At 47.7% G+C, this 15,948-nt stretch overlaps 2 protein-coding genes and 1 non-coding gene across 6 annotated transcripts in view; 1 reads left to right on the top strand and 2 right to left on the bottom strand.

Moving 5' to 3' along the window:
- Pigl (phosphatidylinositol glycan anchor biosynthesis class L) overlaps nucleotides 1–2,460 on the bottom strand; it is a 51,947-nt gene extending 49,487 nt beyond the window's left edge. For all 4 annotated transcript variants that reach the window (XR_006146723.1, XM_042673619.1, XM_042673618.1 and 1 more), the window contains exon 1: nucleotides 2,213–2,460. Coding sequence is in view for 3 of the 4 variants with exons in the window: in XM_042673619.1 (XP_042529553.1) it covers nucleotides 2,213–2,447 (235 nt within the window). In the remaining variant the exon portion in view is untranslated. The remainder of the gene's footprint in view (nucleotides 1–2,212) is intronic.
- Nucleotides 2,461–5,140: 2,680 nt separating this feature from the next.
- Nucleotides 5,141–13,541, bottom strand: LOC122103175 (alanyl-tRNA editing protein Aarsd1). Its single transcript, XM_042673617.1, has 12 exons — nucleotides 13,470–13,541; nucleotides 13,216–13,347; nucleotides 12,288–12,447; nucleotides 11,707–11,764; nucleotides 10,468–10,624; nucleotides 10,253–10,369; nucleotides 9,962–10,092; nucleotides 9,593–9,659; nucleotides 9,319–9,410; nucleotides 8,570–8,624; nucleotides 6,913–7,007; nucleotides 5,141–5,417 (listed from the first exon to the last, which is right to left on the bottom strand). The coding sequence occupies exons 1-12, from the start codon at nucleotides 13,506–13,508 to the stop codon at nucleotides 5,282–5,284; spliced, it is 1,239 nt and encodes a 412-aa protein (XP_042529551.1). The 5' UTR covers nucleotides 13,509–13,541; the 3' UTR covers nucleotides 5,141–5,281.
- A 1,942-nt stretch (nucleotides 13,542–15,483) lies between these two features.
- On the top strand, nucleotides 15,484–15,687 carry LOC122103630. The gene has a single exon (XR_006146804.1). It is a non-coding gene; the product is annotated as a small nucleolar RNA SNORA73 family (small nucleolar RNA).
- The last annotated feature ends 261 nt before the right edge of the window (nucleotides 15,688–15,948 follow it).

The following is a 15,948-nucleotide window of genomic DNA, read 5'->3' on the forward strand; positions in this document are numbered from 1 at the left end:
TAGCTACTCAGGAGGCTGAGAGCTGAGGATTGTGGTTCAAAGCCAGCCTGGGTAGGAAAGTCCATTTAAGCAACAATTAAGCACCAATAAGTTGGAAGTGAACCTGTGTTCAAGTAGTAGAGTGCTAGATTTGAGCGCATGCTTGTGTGCGTGCACACACACACACACACACACACACAAATGCAGTAACAGTGCCTAGGGCTGGCACACAAAAACAAAAACCAAAACAAAATAAAAACCAGTCATGAAAAGTTCCGATATAGGCTACAGTATCAATGTACTTTAGAATAAGTCACTGTAATATTTTAGTTATATGAGGTACCTATAGTAGTCAAAGTCAGAGGTGTGAAGCAGAATGATAATTGTCAGGGGCAGGGAAGGTAGCTCAGTGGTAGAGCGCTTGCCTTGAATGCCTGACACCCTGGGTTCGATACCTCAGCACCACATAAGCAAAAAGAAAAAAGCTGGAAGTGGCGCTGTGGCTCAAGTGGTAGAGTGCTAGCCTTGAGCTGAAGAGCTGAGGGACAGCGCCCAGGCCCAGAGTTCAGGCCCCACGACCGGACCCAAAAAAAAAAAAAAAATGGATTACTACTACAGCATTTTCTTTTTTACACCTGCTTCTCTTTTACTGTTTCACAGGCAATCCTTGTCACTGTGGAATTTCTCCTTGGTCTTCATTGTTCAAACTGGCCTTGAACTCCTGGGCTCACATCCTCTTCCTGATTCAACCTCCCAATTACAGCCTTGCATCATTTATTTGTGCTTTGCTGACATCTTTTTTTTTTTTTTTTGGTGGGGGGCAGTATTGGGGTTTTTGAACTCAGGACCTCATGTTTGCTAGGTGTGTGCTCTACCATTGAGCCACAGCCCTTTTGTGCCCTGGTTATTTTTGCGACAGTGTCCCACTTTTTGCCCAGCCCACACCTGGACGGTGACTTGCCTATTTTATGCTTCCCATCCTATCTTGGATGACAGGTTAGTATGCCCATGCCTAGGTTCTTCTGTTAAAATGGAGTTTCCACTAGGTGGCGCACATTTCATCTGTAATCCTAGCTATTCAGGAGACGGAGGATCATGACTTAACTCCAGCCTGAACAGGAAAGTCTGTGAGATGCTTGTTTCCAATTAAACACTAAAAAGCTGGAAGTGGAGCTGTGACTCAAGTGGTAGAGTGCTGGCCTTGTGCTATAAAGAAAGCTCAGGGACTGCTGCAAGTCCCTGATTGGCACCAGGAAAAAAAAAAAAGATTTCTGTGAAAATTGTATAAAGTAAACCACACAAAATCAAAGGGGAAGAGCTCATGAGTAATTTTTAAAGTTTATTACAGTATGATTTGACATCATAAAATTCACCCATTATATGTATACAGTTCAGTTACTTTAGTTACAAAGTTGTGTAATTATCATCATTATCATGGTTAACATTTTGTCTGATTTTTCCCCCTATATCCTATTACAAGACTTATAATTTGAAAGGCTCCTTTCCTGAAAGTTGGATGGGATGAACTCTAAAATCATCTGCAGAATTACTTTCTAGTAGGCATCTGAGTCTCCAATGAGACACAAGCATTTTTCAAAGTAAAAGGAAGATTCTGCGCTGTTTTTTGTTTTGGGCCGGTCCTGGAGTTTAAACTCAGGGCCTAGCCACTGTTCCTGAGCGTCTTTTGCTCAAGGCTTGCACTCTACCATTAGAGCCACAGCGCCACTTCCGGCCTTTTCTGTTTATGTGGTACTGAGGAATCGAACCAGGGCTTCATGAGTGCTAGGCAAGCATTCTACCACTGGGCCGCATTCCCAGCCCCTCTGTGCTGTTCTAACAAGTGAAACCTCAAAGGTCAAGCAGGCCCAGTACAGCAGATAGTTTGGTGTACAGTACAACATAAGGAAGATGACTGCTCTTGACCCTTTGCAAATAAAGGTTCCATAGTATCAACAAATAAGCTCGTTGGGAGGGGGGAGAGGAGGAAGGGAGAAACACAGGTACTGAATGGAACCAAAGTCGCTTACTTTGCGACTCCTTAATCCTACTAAGGGGGGAGGGGAATGGGGTACTCATGCTGAGGACGGGCCCCCCAAAGTACCTGGGAAGCAGATCGCTCACTTTTGTTCCTTCCTACAACAGAAATCCCTTCGGGAAGAAGTAGACCGAGCTTGCTTAGTACCTCAAACCCTCTACAGCCCCAGCTTCCAGCGCCCCGTCTATGGCCTCCTACCTGCGGAGAAGCAGAGTAGGGACACCCTGTGCTTCTGGCGGGCCAAGCCTATCACTGTGGGAGCAAAGAACATAGCTTCATCGTCCGGGTGTGCGATCACAAGGAGGGCTCGGCTTTCGGCTGCTAAAAGGCCTGCCTGCTCCCGACTCTTCCTTCGTTCTGCGGAGTCCCAAACCCAGAGGAAACCCCATGTCAGGATAGCGATCGCCACACACAAAACCCACGCCACTTCCATGCCGCGAAGTAGCGCGGCGCCTGCGCAGTAGCAGGGCGCCTGCGCAGTAGCAGGGCGCCTGCGCAGTAAGGAAGGCTGCTCGGCCCCTGGTTCCGGCAGTAAAACTTTACCCGCTGAACTTACGTTCCGCCTTAAAGTGCGAGTGGTGAGACCGAAAGGCTTGTGGTCTGAAATGGAAGCCTTCCAACACCGTGTAAGCTCCGTCTTCCACAGCGTCCCGCAAGTCTTCGTGCCGGCTTCACTTTCAGAGCTGCTAATCTCTCTCCTAGGGGACATTTTTTAAAGGTGAACCCCCTGATGTTCGGGGAAGAGTTCCCTCCGCTCTCCAACTCATTTCCAGCAACTTGGAACTCTCGTTTTTTATCTTTTGTAGTTATAGAAGGTTAGACAGTCCTTGATCCAGACCAAAGTGATCCAGACCAAAGTTTTCCAGACCAGCACGTTTTTCTTTTTTGTTTTGGAATGCGGATGGTTACAGGAAGGCGGCCGCCGTTTGATAAAGCGCAGCAGGCCCTCACGCGATCGTAGACGAAGGCGCGACCTCGGGGACCAGTCGGCCTCTGAGAGGACTCCGCGCCAAAGCACCGGGTAGGTGGTGGACGTGCACCCGGGCCACGCGGGGCTGGGCCCGCGGCGCCGCAGGTGGGGGGCGCCAGACTCCCCGCGGCTTCCCACGCCCGGGAGGAGGGCCGAGCGCGCGGCGCGCCTCGCGGCAGCGTCCCAGGCCAGCGGCACGATGGCAGCCGCGCTCGGCAGGGCCGGGGGCGGCACTGCCCGGTCCCCTTGGCGTCTGAGGGGAAGCGCCGCCGCCCCGCTGAGGGGAGACTCGAAAGAAACTGGCACGGAGAGACCTAAGAAACTTGGCCGAGGTAGGAGCGGCGCGCGGCCAGGGGAGGGAGTCCACCTCCCAACCTTCCGGAAGGAGGAGGAGCCGGCGTCGGAGCCGCCTTCGCCGAGGCCGCCGGGCGCGGGGGGGGGGGGGGGGGGGGGGGGAGGAGTCAGCTCTTCAGCTCTAGGCTCGTGCTCTACCACTTGAGCCACAGTGCTACTTCCGGCTTGCTGGTGGTTAATTGGAGATAAAGTCTAATGCACTTTCCTGCCCTGGCAGGCTTTGAAATGGGATCCTCAGATCTCAGCCTCCTGAGAAGCTAGGATTATAGGCGCGAGCCACTGGCTGCAGGCCCTCTGCTGAATATTTGTTATGTTAATGGAGTTTGAATTTAGAACTTTAGATTTGCTAGGCATCCCCTTACTACTTGATCCAAGCCCCCAGTCTATTTGCTTATGCTTTTCAGCTAGAATCTGTCCTAGGGCCACAGTCCTCTGCTTTCTGCCTCACAGATAAGTTTTTGGGTTTTTTCTTTTTGTCAGCCGTGGGGCTTGAACTCATGACTTGGTTTCATACCTGAGTTTTCTTGCTCAAGGTTAGCACTCTACCACTTGAGTCTACAGCTCTACTTCTGGTGGTGAATTTTCTGCCCAGGCTAGCTTTGAACCGTAGTGCTCACCTCTCAACCTCCTGAGTGGCTAGGATTAGGCTTTGACCCACTAGCAACCAGATTCACAAATATGTTTTTTTCTTTTTTGTCGGTCATGAGGCTTCAAACTTTGATCCTCAGATCCCAGCCTCCTGAGTAGCTAGGATTATAGGTGTGAGACATGGTGCCTGGCTCTCTTAGGCTTTTTGGCTATCCATCATTTCATGTACAAATAAAAATAGTTCCTTCCTCTCCAACATTTATGCTCCATTTATGTCTTTATTACATTAGTTGGGACTCTTCAATAGGTGTGCCTCATTCGTGATAGTATAATTGTAATAAAGGTAGTAATCTTGTCTTTGATAACAATAGTGTTGTTTTGGTCTCTAGTAAAGATTGTGATCTCTTAAGGGCATTTCTTTTACTGTGTTAGGAGATACCATGGGGAATTTTCTGTTGGATATTATATAAAATACTGAATACCATGTGTTATGTTCTAGCTTCAGACAAGACCCTCAGCTAGGTACTATGGAAGAGAACAGGATCTATTAGTAGGATAGAATCCTTGGAGTCAAAAAAGATACCTCCTGGGCAGAGAAGACATAAATGAACAGTTGAAGTAGTAATATTGGTGGATAATCATGATTGTGTTTTCTTCCCAAATAGATTTATTCCCACAGAGCATCAGAAGAAGAAAGTAAAGAGTCCTCAAGGTAAATGGGAGTCAGTATATCTTACAGTGAAGATCTGAGAACTGGAGAGCTCCTAGAACTCATCTGTTTCTTTTCTTTTCTTTTTTTTTTAATACAAACCCTAGGACTGGCACAAAATGAAAGGTTTCAGAGCATAGCTCAAGTGGTAGGTTAGAATACCAGCCATGACCAAAAAATCAAGTGAGAGTATGAGGCCCTGAGTTCAAGCCCTAGTACCAATACAAAAAAAAAAAAAAAAAGGCAAGGTTTCATCTGGGCTTAAATATATCAGTACTTTTTTTTGTTTTTGCCGGTCCTGGAGCTTGAACTCAGGGCCTGGGCACTGTCCTTGTGCCTCTCTGTGCTCAAGGCTAGCATTCTACCACTTGAGCCACAGCGCCACTTCCAGCTTTTTCTATTTATGTGGTATTGAGGGCTTGCATGCTGGGCAAGCACTCTACCACTAAGCTACATTCCCAGTCTATATCGGCACATTTAATCAACACAATGCTTACTCTGTAAATTATGTCTAATAGGGGTCAAATTGGAAAACTTTATTCACAAATAGAAACTAATCACACACTGTGTGAGAGAGTTACACCATTAATGTAGGCAGTAGCTACTGTCTGAGAAATTCCTGTAGATAGGGCAACCATGCTGATCCTCACTCTTCGGCACTCTGTGTGCTGACATAGTCCTGCAGAAGCGCCTGTGCCTCTGCCCGCCGGCTCATCTTGGTGGCCTTTCCCTGGAAGCGGCCTTTCTTCCCGGCTCCTTTGCCTTCCAAGACCTCGGCCACCCTGGGGATCAGAGACAGTCAGGGCGATGTTTGTGAGGGAAAATCTATGAAAAGCAGCAGCAGCCCTGAGCCTTTCCTGGAATCTGGAGGAAGGAGGAGATAGGCAGGTGGCTTCTGGAGTCCTTAAAAGTATTTACACAACCAGCCGGGCACCAGTGGCTCATACGTGTAATCCTAGCTACTCAGAAGGCTGAGATCTGAGGATTGCAGTTCAAAGCCAGCCTGAGAAGGAAAGTCTGTGAGACGCTTATCTCCAATTAACCACCTGAAAACCAGAAATGGCACTGAGGCTCAAGTAGTAGAGCACTAGCCTTGAGCTGAAGAACTCAGGGACAGTGCCCAGGCCCAGAGTTCAAAGCCCCACAACTGACCAAAAAAATAAGTTTTTCAAAAAAACTTTAAATGCTGCAGGGCTCTGGTGGCTCATGCCTGTAATCCTAGCTACTCAGGAGGCCAAGATCTAAAGTCTGTGAGACTTATCTCCAATAAACCACCAGAAAAAAACTGGAAGTGGCTCAAGGGGTAGAGTGCTCACTTTGAGCACAGAGAGGCTCAGGGACAGCGACCTGGTCTGGAATTCAAGCCCCAGGACCAGAAAAAAAAAAATCATAGTAGACCCTTAGCATCTTGCATGTATACCTGGGCTAAGGGGCAAGAAAAGTAGGGACAGTACAAGCTGGAGTTGTGTCCTACCTGAGGACGGTAGCCACTCAGCTCTCACAGCCACTACCACAGAGGAATGTAAACTCAGGCTTACCAGTACTCAGGCGCCTCCCCATCTCCCTCTCTCCTTCGCATCCCCTCTGTCCCCTTTTAGAAAAGCCAGAACTTTGTAAAAAGATCTAATGTTAAAATGTACCAACTAATTTTTGTTGTTGTTGGTCATTGGGCTTGAACTAAGGCCTGGGTGCTGTTCCTGAGCTCTTTTGCTAAAGGCTAGTCACAGACTTCTGGTGGTTAAATGGAGATCAGGGTCTCAGGGCCTTTCCTGCCAGGCCTGGCTTTGAACTATGATCCTCAGATCTCAGCCTCCTGAATAGCTAGGATTATAGGCATTAGCCACCAGAGGCCAGATCCTTTCAACTTTTTTTTTTTTTGGGTCTGGTTGTGGGGCCTGAACTCTGGGCCTGGGCGCTGTCCCTCAGCTCTTCAGCTCAAGGTTAGTGCTCTACCACTTGAGCCACAGCGCCACTTCCGGCTTTTTTCTTTTTTGCTTATGTGGTGCTGAGGAATTGAACCCAGGGCCTCAGACATGCAAGGTAAGCGCTCCACCACTGAGCCACCTTCCCAGCCCCTCCTTTCAACTTTTAACTGTATTTTTTTTGTGTCTTTTCTTTTTTTGGTACTGGGGGTTAAACCCAGAGCATTGCACTTGCTAGGCAAGTGCTTTGCCACTGAGCTACATCCCAGCCCTCCTTTGAGCTTTTAACCAGACTGCATTAATAAATTAGTAGCTACCTGACTTTCCCACTTGTAGGGCAGTCTATGAGCTTTACCTTGGCCCCAGGGTTTCCACAGCCTCAGCCGGCCCTGCCAGTAAAAAGAGTCCAGCAGCTTTCTCATCTCCCACAGTTAAGAACAGGAGGGTCTCCTAGGAGATAGGACAATGTGAGTACCTCATGGGTCAACTCCCCTAAAGCTGTACTTTTTTTCAGTCTCATGAACAGTTGTCTCCCCTAAACCATGAGTGGTATTGCTGATGGCTATGGCCCCGCCCCTCCACTTTGATCTGACCATGGCCAAGTATAAAATAACTGTCATGGCCTGACTCCTGCCATCCTTTCAAACCTATCACGCACCCCACACCGCCATTACCTACACCACTATGCTTCCCCTTGCCTGCTGCCTGGCTCCCATCTATCAGACTTCCCTAAGCTCAGCTATTCAGGTAATATGTGCTCCAAATTATCCACACTGACACACACATGACTCCCATACTACAACATGAGCTACAATCACTGTCTACACAAAATTATGAAAAAAAAAAATATACAGTGCCAAACCTAAGTGGGTTTGGAATAATGCAAGAGAGCCACAGAAACCTCTAAGCTTACCGACTATCAAGACTGAAGACAAGTGAAGCCAGAGGCAGCAGCAGATAGACAGGATCTTCAATGGGCCTTTCCAATCCCTGCCTTTCTTGCTTCCTTTTTCTTTTCCTGATGTTGTTTTATGTTACTGGTTTTTGAAGTCAGAGACTTCAAAACTTGAAGTCTACCACTAGACTTCTTGACCACACCTCCCAGCCCTTTTTGCTGTATTTTTGGCAGGGTCTTGATTCTTCTTCCTCGCCTTCCTGGGGTGCTGGTCTATGCTATGATCTTCCTATTTAGGTTTCCTTCCATAGCTGGGATGACAGGTGAGCAACACCACATCTAACTTTTGCTATTGTGATGGGGTCTTGTGAATATTTTTTTTAGCCTGGAACTGTGATCTCAGTCTTAACCATCTGCAAACCTGGCAATTAGCTCAATCAACTTTTTAGTAGCTGAAATGGGGGCTTGAAAACTTTTTGCACATGCTGTCCTTGAACCACAACCCTCTATCTCTTGACTAGCTAGGATAAGATCTTGCTGTATGTGTTAGTTTTGTAGCTTCTTCTCTTGTCCTATTGTTTTTTCCATTCAAGGCTGATGCTCTACCACCTTAACTATACCTCCTCTTCTAGCTTTTTGCTGGAGTCTCTTAGATTTGTCTGCCCAGGTTGGCTTTGAACCTTGATCTTCAGATCCAGCCTTCTAAGTAGCTAGGATTACAGGTAGTGAGCTGCTCAAAACCAGCTTGGTCTTGAATTCTTGTTCCTCTTACTTTGCTGATCCTCCTGGGCTTACAAGCATGTTCCACCATACCTGGCTCCACCCCTGAATTTCTAATACTAGGTCCTAATCACATACAAATCTAAGTGGCTTTGAGGAGCTTCAGCTCTAATAAAACAACCTGGGAAGCTGACAAATGGCACAGCCTCCGAAAGATCAAATTCAATACCTCAGCGCTCAGCTCCTTGCTGGTGCTAGGAAAACAGTACTGAATGAGTTTGTGCTCCCTGTTCTGCATGTGCTAATGTGCAGTGGCTTCAGCTAAGCCAGTGCCCCTCTGAAAGCTCTGCTCCCCAGGTCTCTCCCTGGAGCATGGAGAATCTCATGTTCCTCTTACCTTTGACCCAATCTCGTTGGCAATGATATTCATGAACTCAGAATCGCCCTCCTTCCTACAACCAAGGACACAGATCTGAGATCCAGAGTGGAGTGGTAGCTGTGACAGGGCAGGAGGCCTGGTTCCTCATTGGGAGACAGGAAGATGAGTGGCAGGCCTCACTACTTTCTACTTGGGCTAAGTCCCACACCCCTTAGCAAAGCGATGCTGATGATGGAAGAGCAGCAAGACACCCTTCTCTACCTCAGCAGTTTATAAACAAGGGATTTCCATCTCCCTTCAGTGGGACTCATCAGGAGAAGAAAATGTGTATTGGATGGTGAAAGAAGCAAGGGAGGGGCTGGGAAGGTGGCTCAGTGGTAGAGTGCTTGCCTAGCATGCATGAGGCCCTGGGTTCAATTCCTCAGCACCACATAAACAGAAAAAGCTGGAAGAGGCACTGTAACTCAAGTGGTAGAGCACTGGACAGTGCCCAGGCCCACAGTTCAAGTCCTACAACCGACCAAAAAAAAAAAAAAAAGGAGGTAAGGGAAGATGCTAATGAAAGTCACAAGGTTACTTGTTACATCTTGTGAAGATGGTACTATCAAAGCCAGGGAATCTAGGTAACACATTTCTTAGGGTCTCTTCAGCCTGGAACACCATATGTTCTAGCAACCCACCTCCTACAAGGCTCGGCAGAGTGGAGAGGCTAGAATCCAAGCCCCATGCAGTTTCCCTGCCCACCTCTACAGTAGCTGGCTTCTCACCTGTGAAGTGTGACCACACGTCCACAATCCAGGCTACTCTGGAGGCTGTGGGCAATGTGTACAGCCAGGTCTCTGAGCAGATTCAAATTATTCTAAAATGGAAGTGAAATCTGAGTAAAAAGGTGGAAAGGATAAGAGAGAGCCCCACTTCTCACCACTTCATTTTCCCCTAACCTCTACAAACAAAGCCATACTTCTGACCTAAAGTGAGGGTAGAGTCTGGAGAACCTACTATAGGTCCCAGGCTCTCTCCCCTATCTTCAGAATGAATCACCTTTTGCAGGAGCTTGGTGGAGTTCTGGAGCTTTTTCACTGCATCCACATGATCCTCTGCTCCACACCTGTAAGACAAAGATCAATGGAGACCCATTGCCCAATGCTTCCAGTGTTAGGGCATAACTCAGTGATGCCCTCCTTGGAATGTGGACCTGGGCAGTTCTAAGGAGGCCCTTCAGCAACTGGCAGAGAGGATACAAAGGTATTAACCACTTTGTGTGGGCCTGGTTTACAGTCCAAAGCATTTTGATTACTTATGATTGCTATTATTCCTCCTCCCTGAGGTAAGAGATTATTCTATCTACATCACAAGTAAACAAGCTCAGCCTCAGTATCCAGGAAAAGGGGACAACTGAAGGGGGCTTACTTAAGTAGAGCGGTCAGTGCCTTTTCAGTTCCGTGACTTCTTTCCATCCATTTTAGCACCCGATTCCCAGCCAGAAATACCAAGTTGGTTTTGTTCTTCTTTCCCTTTTCAGTGCCCAGAATTTTAATGACCTACACAAAGGAGGTTAACACACATGAATAAACTAGAATGAATCCTATACCCTCACAGCAACAATGAAGGAGAGATTCCACGTAGGACTGGTTTACTACACCCAGCCCTGTTGTGCCCCCTGCTCCATTCCCTTCAACCACTCAACAACTCCCCACTTACCTGAAGGTCACTGAGATTGCGGACATGGGTCCCACAGCACATGTTGGAATCAACACCCTCAATGGTAACAACTCGAATGGGCCCAGCATGATCATCTGGCAAACCCCGGCCCCTTACCTGGAATAGCAGGAAGGAAGAAGAAGGGCTCTCAGAATTTTGATGAGGAGCCCTTAAGAGAGTCATTCTGCAAAAGCCAACCCCAGCTTTCCCCTCACCTGCTCCACCTCAGGATCATCCAGGCTCAGTTCTCTTACACTCACAGGCAGCCGATCTCTGATCTTCTCATTGACACTCTGCTCAATGGCAGCTACTTGCTCTGCAGTCACAGAGGGGCTGTCCAGCTCAATCACACTCCGGAGCCTCCCTAGCTCCCTGCCATAAAGAGGTGAGTGGCCACAGCATGCTGAATATTATAAAGGTAAGAGAGTTTTTTTTGTTTTTGTTTTTGGGTCCGGTTGTGGGGCCTGAACTCTGGGCCTGGGCACTGTCCCTCATCTCTTCAGCTCAAGGCTAGCGCTCTACCACTTGAGCCACAGCCCCACTTCCGGCTTTTTTCTTTTTGCTTATGTGGTGCTGAGGAATCGAACCCAGGGCCTCATGCATGCAAGGCAAGTGCTCTACCACTGAGCCACCTTTCCAGCCCAGATAAGAAAGTTTATAAAGAATGTTCACATAGGGGCTGGGATGTAGCTCAGTGGTAGAGTGCTTGCATAACCTGCACAAGGCCTAGGGTTTAATTCCTAATACCACAAAAAGATTATTCATATAGCCAGGTGTGGTGGTGCACACTCATAATCTTACCACTCAGGAGGCTGATGAAAGAGGATATTGAGGGAGGTCGGCCTAGGCTAGTCTACAAATGGAGTCTCCAAAAAACAACACTAAAAAACAAAAGCTTATATAAATTATTTTATTTAATCCTTACAACAATCCCACTCATTGGGGATTGCCATGTGGTGAGTAGTGAGGCCAGCACTGACCTCCTTGGTTCCAAATTTCATCTTAGTGTTTTTGTTGTTGTTTTTTAAAGCATCATTATTATTCTTCCCAGTTTTTGTAAGGATTAATTTTAGTATAACAGGGTTAAAGTAGGGGAAAATGGGGGAGGGAGAGAAAGAGAAATATTTCCTGCTCCCCATGAAGGAAACAGGAGTTAAAGACTCCAAAAGGTACCTACGATTTGAACTCAGAGCCTCAGCTTCACTAGACTTGATTGTTCTACTGGCACTCTACCACTTGAGCCATACCTCCAGCCCTCCATGTTCTTTCCAAGCAAAGGCCAATGTCTCTTCTCTCATCCTGTGTTCCCCCAAAGAAACACGAGGTCAAGAAGACAGCCAATTTTGAACACAACCACTTAAGAGTATGGGTATGATCCTTATATTCTAGACCCATTACTAGGAACAGAGCTGGTAATGCAGAATGCTAGATCATACCTTGTACCTCCTGCTTACCATGATGTTGTCTTCATCCCAAAGAGATGGTCAGCAACTGCTGTGATGAGATGTTGCCCTAAGCAAAAAGAGAGGAAAATGAAAAGTCCAGCCACATACTCCCATGATGACAAACAAAGTTTTTTTTGTTTTGTTTTGTTTTGTTTTTGTCAGTCGTGGGGCTTAAACTCTGGGCTTGGGTGCTGTCCCTCAGCTCTTCAGCTCACGGCTAGAGCTCTACCACTTGAGCCACAGCACCACTTCCAGTTTTCTAGTGGTTTTATTGGAGATAAGAGTCTCAGGGACTTTCCTGCCCGGGCTGGCTTGGAACCATGATCCTCAAATCTCAGCCTCCTGAGTAGCTAGGATTACAGGTATGAGCCACCAGCACCAGGCCAAATAAGGTTATTCTGATGGATTGCTGTGTGCAAAACAAACTACAGGGGAACAAAAATCAGTGGGAGAGCCTCATACTTTCCTATACAGGCTGACTTTGAACTGTGATCTTCAGATCTCAGCCTCCTGAGTAGCTAGGCTTACAGATGTGAGCACTAGTACTGATACACAGCAACTGTGCCTCTTGTTTGTCCTGCCCCACATACCTGAATGTTGCTGCATGTGGTCAAATCTCCGCTCCCAGTCCACCTGGACCTGGACCTGGCTCCCAGGGGCCAGAGATGTCTGTGTAAAATGATCAGCCTGGGCCCCCCGGCGGGTCACTCTCAGCACAGAGATGCCATTGATTGTGCCGCGGTCATCAGGCTAGGAGAAGTAAGTTATCAGCAGGAGGCAGGGCTCACCCAACCTCTTAGATACAAAGCTCCTCTAGGGAAAGACTATGTGAGACACATCCAGAATTTGAGCTCCCTAAGAGAAAAAGAAGAGGCAATGCCAAACGAAATATCTACTTTTCTTTGTGACAGGATTCCTTTTTACTTTGAACATCTATATATTTTGTTCTTCTGTGATTAAAACAGGCATTTAAGTATAGCAATAAAAATTTTTTAGAAAACTACAAACAAGGCTGGGAATGTGGTTTAGGGGTAGAGTGCTTGCCTAGCATGCATGAAGCTCTAGGTTCGATTCCTCAGTACCACATACACAGAAAAGTAGCACTGTGGCTCAAGTGGTAGAGTGCTACCCTTGAGCACAGAGAGGCTCAAGTACAGTGCCCAGGCCCCGAGTTCAAGGCCCAGGACTGGAGGGAAAAAAAAAAAAACAGGAGAAAAGTGCTTAGTGATGTGACAGTGATAGAGTGCTTACTTAGGATGTACAAGGCCCTGGGTTCAATACACACACAAACACACACACACACAATCAATCTTGTTCACCCTTCCTCTTTAGAGCCTGGGCTCAGCTCACACAGCACGAGTCGAATCAAGAATAAAGATTTGTAAGCACTGAAAGAACACGGACGTGAAGCGAGTGCCAGCAGTCTGGATTCCTCGGGCTCAGGCAGGCAGGCACAGCAGAGCGTTTTCTGTGAGCACAAAGGAAGGTGGGGTTCTTGGGAGGGCAGCAGGCTGGTACCTGTCCCCCGCCTTCGGGGAAAAGCAGCGTGTCTTCCAGCACCACCTGGAAACCGCTGAGAACTTCTTTCTCGCCATCGCGGCCCTCGCGCTGCAGCTCCGCGGGGCGGCAGGAGACCACGGCGGTGGTGAGCTAGCCACAGAGGGGCAAGAAAATGAGCCCCGGCCCGGGCCCTGCACCCTCACCGTGGCCCACCTTCCCGCCCCGGGGCTCTTCTTCCCCGAACCCCCCCTCCCGCCCGCCACCGGCCGCACCTCCCGGGCGTAGCTGTCACGCTGACACAGGAACGCCATGGCTGTCTCCCGGAACCGGAACACCGCGCACGCCAGAGCGCCCTGGGCGTGGACGGACCGCGACGCGGGACAACCTTGTGTGAGGGCGCGACTCTGCGCGGGAGCGCGAGCGAAGGGGCTGTTGTTTTTTCTAAAGTCACTGAAACAACGAATTGTATAGGAGCTGGTTGAAAAAGACCAGAAGACAACACTCGTAGCCTGAATTGGTCAAGGCATGTGTGTCAGCTAGTCTTTGGGCGCCTTGTTCTTTCAGCCCGCAGAGTCCCCGCGAACTGGGAAAGGTGCAGGCGTGGATACAGAGCAGGCTTGCCCGGTGGAAACAGAACAGATGTGAGGCACATCAATAATGTTTTATTCCAGTCAACATACCCAGTTTTACCTTGTCATGTAATGGATATTTAAAAATTAGTGAGGCCGGGTGCCCGTGGTTCGTGCTTGTAATCCCAGGTACTCGGGAGATTGAGGATGGCGGTTCAAAGGCAGCCCGCGGAGAAGTCGCCTGACTCTTATCTCTAATTAACCACTTAAAAACCCGCAGAGGAACTGTAGCTCAAAGTGGCAGAGCACTAGCCTTGGGCAAAACAAAAAGATCACGGACTGCGCCCTGGCCCAGAGTTCAAGCCCCACCACCGACAAAAAAAGTGCGGGGGAGAGGGGAGGGAGGCGTTGCTGGTAGCTCACATATATAATCCTAGTGATTCAGAAGGCTGAGATTTGAGGATGGTGGTTCAAAGTCCACCCAGGAACGTCTGTGAGACTCTCCAATTAACCACCAAAAAGCCAGAAGTTGTGGCTCAACTAGTAGTGAAATACGGATGCTAGATCTAAGTAACAGCATCTTGGCATCTTGATAGAAGTTAATGGAAGATGAGGACTTTCTGAGAACTCTAGAGGAAATAGAGGACATTCTTTGGGTTGCAATTGCTTCCTCTAGATAATTGGGGTCCTGAATGCCCCTCATTGTTCCCCTGGATAGTTTACTCTGTTAGGATTAAGTATCCACATCTAGTTTACTCTTCCTATGTCTAACATTTTTTTAGAAATTGGTATCCTTATCTAGTTGCTTTGTTTTATATATTACACTTTTGTGAAGACTTGGTCTCCACCCCAACACATTTTTTGCCTTTAAAAGCTTTGTGTAAGAGACATTCTGAGCTGCAGGTCTTTGTGACAAGAGTCCACCTGTGGTCACTGACTGACTTTCCATTAGACTCCAGATGTGACCTCTCAAATTGTGGCATCTCTGTATCTTGCTGATCAAATTCCAAATGACATTTTGAAGGCACCAACTAGATCCCAGTGCCAAGAGGGCACTTGGGCTCCTTGAAGCCACTGGCTAGCAGCCTTGATGAGCTGACTGCCAAAGGACAGAAACCCCCACAGAGGAGGTGCTTCCTGAAAGGGTCCAGGGCCCTGTGGTCTTTCTGCAGCTCCAAGCGCCAGCTTGTCGATGCCCAACAGGCCAACAATTTTTTTTTTTAGTCACTTAGGATACCTCCAGAGTAAGTTTCTGTTTATCTTTGCTTTCTGGGGATCTATCCAGTTGGAACTGTTGGGGGAGGGGAGCAGACGTGGGCAAGACCCCCTCAATCAGGCACTCAAGGTTACTGACAGGTTTTTGAGGTGCTGAGGAAGGAAGAAGATCCAGTGTTGATCTCCCAGCAAACTCTTGTATTTTTTGTGTTTCTGTTTTGGTCTTGTCTCATTCTGTCTTTTAAGAATTGGTACAAGTGGGCTGGGAAGGTGACTCAGTGGTAGAGTGCTTGCCTTGCATGCATGAGGCCCTGGGTTCGATTCCTAAGCACCACATAAGCAAAAAGAAAAAGAGCCGGAAGTGGCACTGTGGCTCAAGTGGTAGAGTGCTAGCCTTAAGCTGAAGAGCTGAGGGACAGCACCCAGGCCCAGAGTTTAGGCCCCATGACCAGACCCCCCCCCCAAAAAAAAAAAAAAAAAAACAAAGAAATGCAGGACTATACCAACATGGACACCCCGGGAGGTCACTCTCCCCGAGCTCTGTCCTCGTGGCCTAGGGGAGCATAGGGCTCTGCCCAATGATGTATAGTCCCTTTCCACAATGCCAGATATGAAGCCAGGCTTTTGTGTCTGAGCTTGCATATTCCTATAGCTTCCCAGAGTCTGTGGACAATGACTGGGGAGATAAACCATGCAGGAAACATACACTTTGGTGTAGGTGTGAGCTAATATTTTGCCGTTGTAGTTAAGCCTTAGTAGCTTTGACTTTTAGTCTTGCTATATTCATTTATTAAAAAAAAAAAAAAAAAAGAAATGAAGGACTAAACTAATTGCAATTGAAACTGCAATTATACCCTTAGTAACCACCAATTAGACAAGGACTGAGAAATAGCCGAAAAACATAAAAGTTTCCAAAAAAGGTAGTATGGTCAGGCCGCATTCAAACCTCAGTACATGCCCATGTAAT

This window comes from Dipodomys spectabilis, unplaced genomic scaffold (genome assembly GCF_019054845.1).
Source record: "Dipodomys spectabilis isolate Male_0828 unplaced genomic scaffold, ASM1905484v1 ptg000018l, whole genome shotgun sequence".
NCBI lineage: Eukaryota > Metazoa > Chordata > Mammalia > Rodentia > Heteromyidae > Dipodomys > Dipodomys spectabilis.